General features: G+C 36.5%; 1 protein-coding gene across 1 annotated transcript; it reads left to right on the forward strand.

Annotated features, from left to right (window-relative positions):
- The first annotated feature begins 478 nt into the window (after window positions 1-478).
- On the forward strand, window positions 479-790 carry LOC149580109 (chaperone protein dnaJ 11, chloroplastic-like). Its single transcript, XM_089803460.1, has one exon. The coding sequence runs from the start codon at window positions 479-481 to the stop codon at window positions 788-790; it is 312 nt and encodes a 103-aa protein (XP_089659586.1).
- The last annotated feature ends 2,501 nt before the right edge of the window (window positions 791-3,291 follow it).

Here is a 3,291-nt window from a genome sequence, read left to right on the forward strand (position 1 = left end):
TCTAGAATGCACAACTCAGCCATATAGAGCATCACTCATTAAACTATATTCTTTTATTATTATTTTCAGTGTTCTGGCTTTTGGAGAAGCTTTTGCTTTGATCAAATTGCTCCGCTGGTACATACTTTTAATCAACTAATGCAATTAACAACGTGTAAGACCAGGAAATCAATGCCATATTTCTCATGTTCACATTGTGAAACTTCATTTCTCTATTGGGTTGACGGTGGAATAGTTTGTTATGATTATTCTATAAATTGATGGCCTTCATATAACACTTTGTGATTCATATTTTTTCTCTGAGATCTGTATGATTGTACACAACTGCATAATCTACATGGGTTTCGTTGGTTCAATTCCACTTTGTAATCATGTTGTCTGCTGTTCAAATAATTCCATGCAGAGTTTGCTCATAACTTTGAAAGGAAAAAATTGCAGGTTAAGTTGGAAGACGAGTATAAAAGTGAGAGTAATAGCAATGGAGAGAGAGAAGAGAAATATGTATGAAGTTTTGGGGGTGGCTGAAGAGGCGAGTGTGAGAGATATAAAGAGTGCATATAGAAAGCTTGCAAAACAATTTCATCCTGATACTGTTTTGGATGAGTGCCTCAAAAACATGAGCAATAAGAAGTTTGTTGACATTAAGGATGCTTATTCTACTCTTGTGGATCCACAGAACCGTGCCCAATATGACCTCCGGCTAGGGTTGAGAATTCAAGTTTCCACCTTTGCCAGAGGATGTTTATGTAAGAAACAAGGAAGGAGTTGGGAAACAGATCAATGTTGGTAGTGATATCAATATTTTCTTCTAAATAAGAGGTTCCATGATAGGTATTGGGAACCAAGTCTATGCATGGTTGTAGATTTTTTTTTTTAATAAAAGATTTAATATAATCAATGGGATTGTTTTGTTATTAGACATTTTAGTATGGGGTTGTTTTGTTATTACACTTCTCAGCGCTCTTTCATCTTTTAAACTAAATCTTATTTCTCGGAGATTGACCAAATCGTCGACATCTTGAACATTCAAGAATTCATTATCTTCACTAGAGAGGGATGTGAAAAGATTTAAACAGAGAAATAAAATAGATGCAATAAGAAAAATATGCAACACCAGATTTATCCTGGTTCACCACAATAGTGGCTACGTACAGACTCAAAGTATTGAATTAATATGTAAAAATGTTATTACAAATGAGCAGGAGCAGCATATAAAAAGGCTCCAATGATATTACATATGAAAACTCTCTAGAAACCAAGAGACTAGCTTATTGGAGGGAAGAAAGTTGTGACTGTTGGCCTTCACTATATCAACAAACTCCCACCTAAAAGACAGCCAATGCTGTAACTAATCACCCAATACCCTGCTCAAAGAATGATCTATCTTTTCTTCACAAGCCCAAGAGAAGTTCTAGCACATTCAAACTTCTCTTTGGTAACAACCTTCGTGAATACATTAGCTGGATTGATCTTGGTATCAATCTTGACAACTTTTAGCTTTCCCTCTTCGACTACGTGATGAACAAAGTGAGCATGAGCGTCAACGTGCTTGAAGCGACGTTGTGATGAGTGATTATGTGCCATGAAGATCGCACTACGGCTGTCACAAAACAAATTATATTCACTTTGATGAACTTTCAAGTCACCAAGTAACTGCTGAAGCCAAATCATTTCCCTTGCACCTTCGGAAAGAGCCATATATTTAGCCTCAGCTGAAGAAAGAGCAATGCAATGTTGCAACCATGAAGCCCAACTGATCGCAGCTCCAACAAACGTGAAGGTATAACCAGTGGTAGACCTTTGTTTATCCAAGTCTCCAGCAAGATCAGAATCAATGTAACCTTGTAGCTAAACTTTGTTTCTACCAAAACATAAGACGTAATCGGTAGTGCCTTTTAGATACCTCAATGTCCATTTGACAGCTTCCCAATGAGTTTTTTTGGGATTGCTCATGAACGTGCTCACAACTCCCACCACATGAGCAATGTCGGGGCGAGTAGAAACCATAGCATACATAATGCTACCAATGGCTGATTTGTAGGGAATTTTCTCCATAAATTATTTTTCTTCTTATGTTTTAGGATATAATTTAGAACTTAATCGAAAGTGACCAGCAAGAGGAATAGGAGTTACTTTTGCATTAGCCGTGCCAAATCTTTCAACAACTTTGTCAATGTATTATTTTTGAGCCAAAGTGATTTTCCTCTTTTTCCTATCCCTTGTGATTGACATGCCAAGAATCTTTTTGGCTGCCCCTAAATCTTTCATTGCGAATTTGCTAGCCAATTTTTGCTTCAACTCATTAACTATTATTTGGTTTGTGCCAGCTACTAACATATCATTGACATAAAGAAGAAGAATGACAAACTCACCACTCGGAAGTTTCTTGAAGTAAACACATGGGTTTGATTCACATCTTGTGAAATTATGCTCAGCCATGAAGTGATCAAATTTTACATACCATTGTCTTGGGGCTTGTTTGAGGCCATACAAGCTCCGATTCAATCTACAATAAAGATGTTCGTCCCTTCTTTATGAATCCTTGAGGTTGCTCCATGTAAAGTTCCTCTTCTACATCATCATGTAGGAATGTGATTTTCACATCGAGTTGTTCTAACTCAAGATCCCATAGTGCTGCTAATCCCAAAATAGTTCAGATAGTTGTCATCTTGACAATCGGTGAGAAGATTTCATTGAAATCTATCCCTTTTTCTTGATCAAATCCCTTTACCACCAATCTAGCTTTGAAGTGTTTGTTGCCTTCTGCTTCTTCTTTTAACTTGTATACCCATGACTTGTTCCTAAGTGGTCTTCGATTAGGCGGAAGAGATAATAAATCCCAGGTTTGATTCTTGAGTAAAGAATCTATTTCTTCATGCATTGCAACTTGCCATTTTTCATTGTTTACATCTTTAAGTGCAGCTTTATAAGTGGTGGGTTATGAAAATTCAAAAATCAAAGTTGAAGGCTCTGCCTCTTTAGCAAATAACAACTCACAGTCTAAAAATTTAATTGGAATTCTCCTTTCTCTATTAGATCTTCTTAAATGAGTTTAAACATTCTCTGTTGGAACTTGAATTAATTCGAATGGAGAACCAGAGATAGAGGTTTTCCCATTCAAATTTTTAACTCCCTCTTTACTGATGTGACTAGATTTTATAGTTCCTTGCCTCTCTATTTCAACACACTCATGATCGTGTCTGAAATCCATGTTAATCTCAGACCTGCAATGATAGGGATAATTGGAATCATTGAGGGGAGTTTTGAGCAGATTAGCTAGATTTAATTCAC

Source organism: Cupressus sempervirens, chromosome 1 (assembly GCF_028749045.1).
Source record: "Cupressus sempervirens isolate cs-2001-9-10 chromosome 1, ASM2874904v1, whole genome shotgun sequence".
In the NCBI taxonomy this organism is placed as follows: domain Eukaryota; kingdom Viridiplantae; phylum Streptophyta; class Pinopsida; order Cupressales; family Cupressaceae; genus Cupressus; species Cupressus sempervirens.

What these genes read in the sequence shown, in the direction of transcription:
- LOC149580109 (XM_089803460.1), top strand. Translation starts at nt 479, where the DNA reads ATGGAGAGAGAGAAGAGAAATATGTATGAAGTTTTGGGGGTGGCTGAA.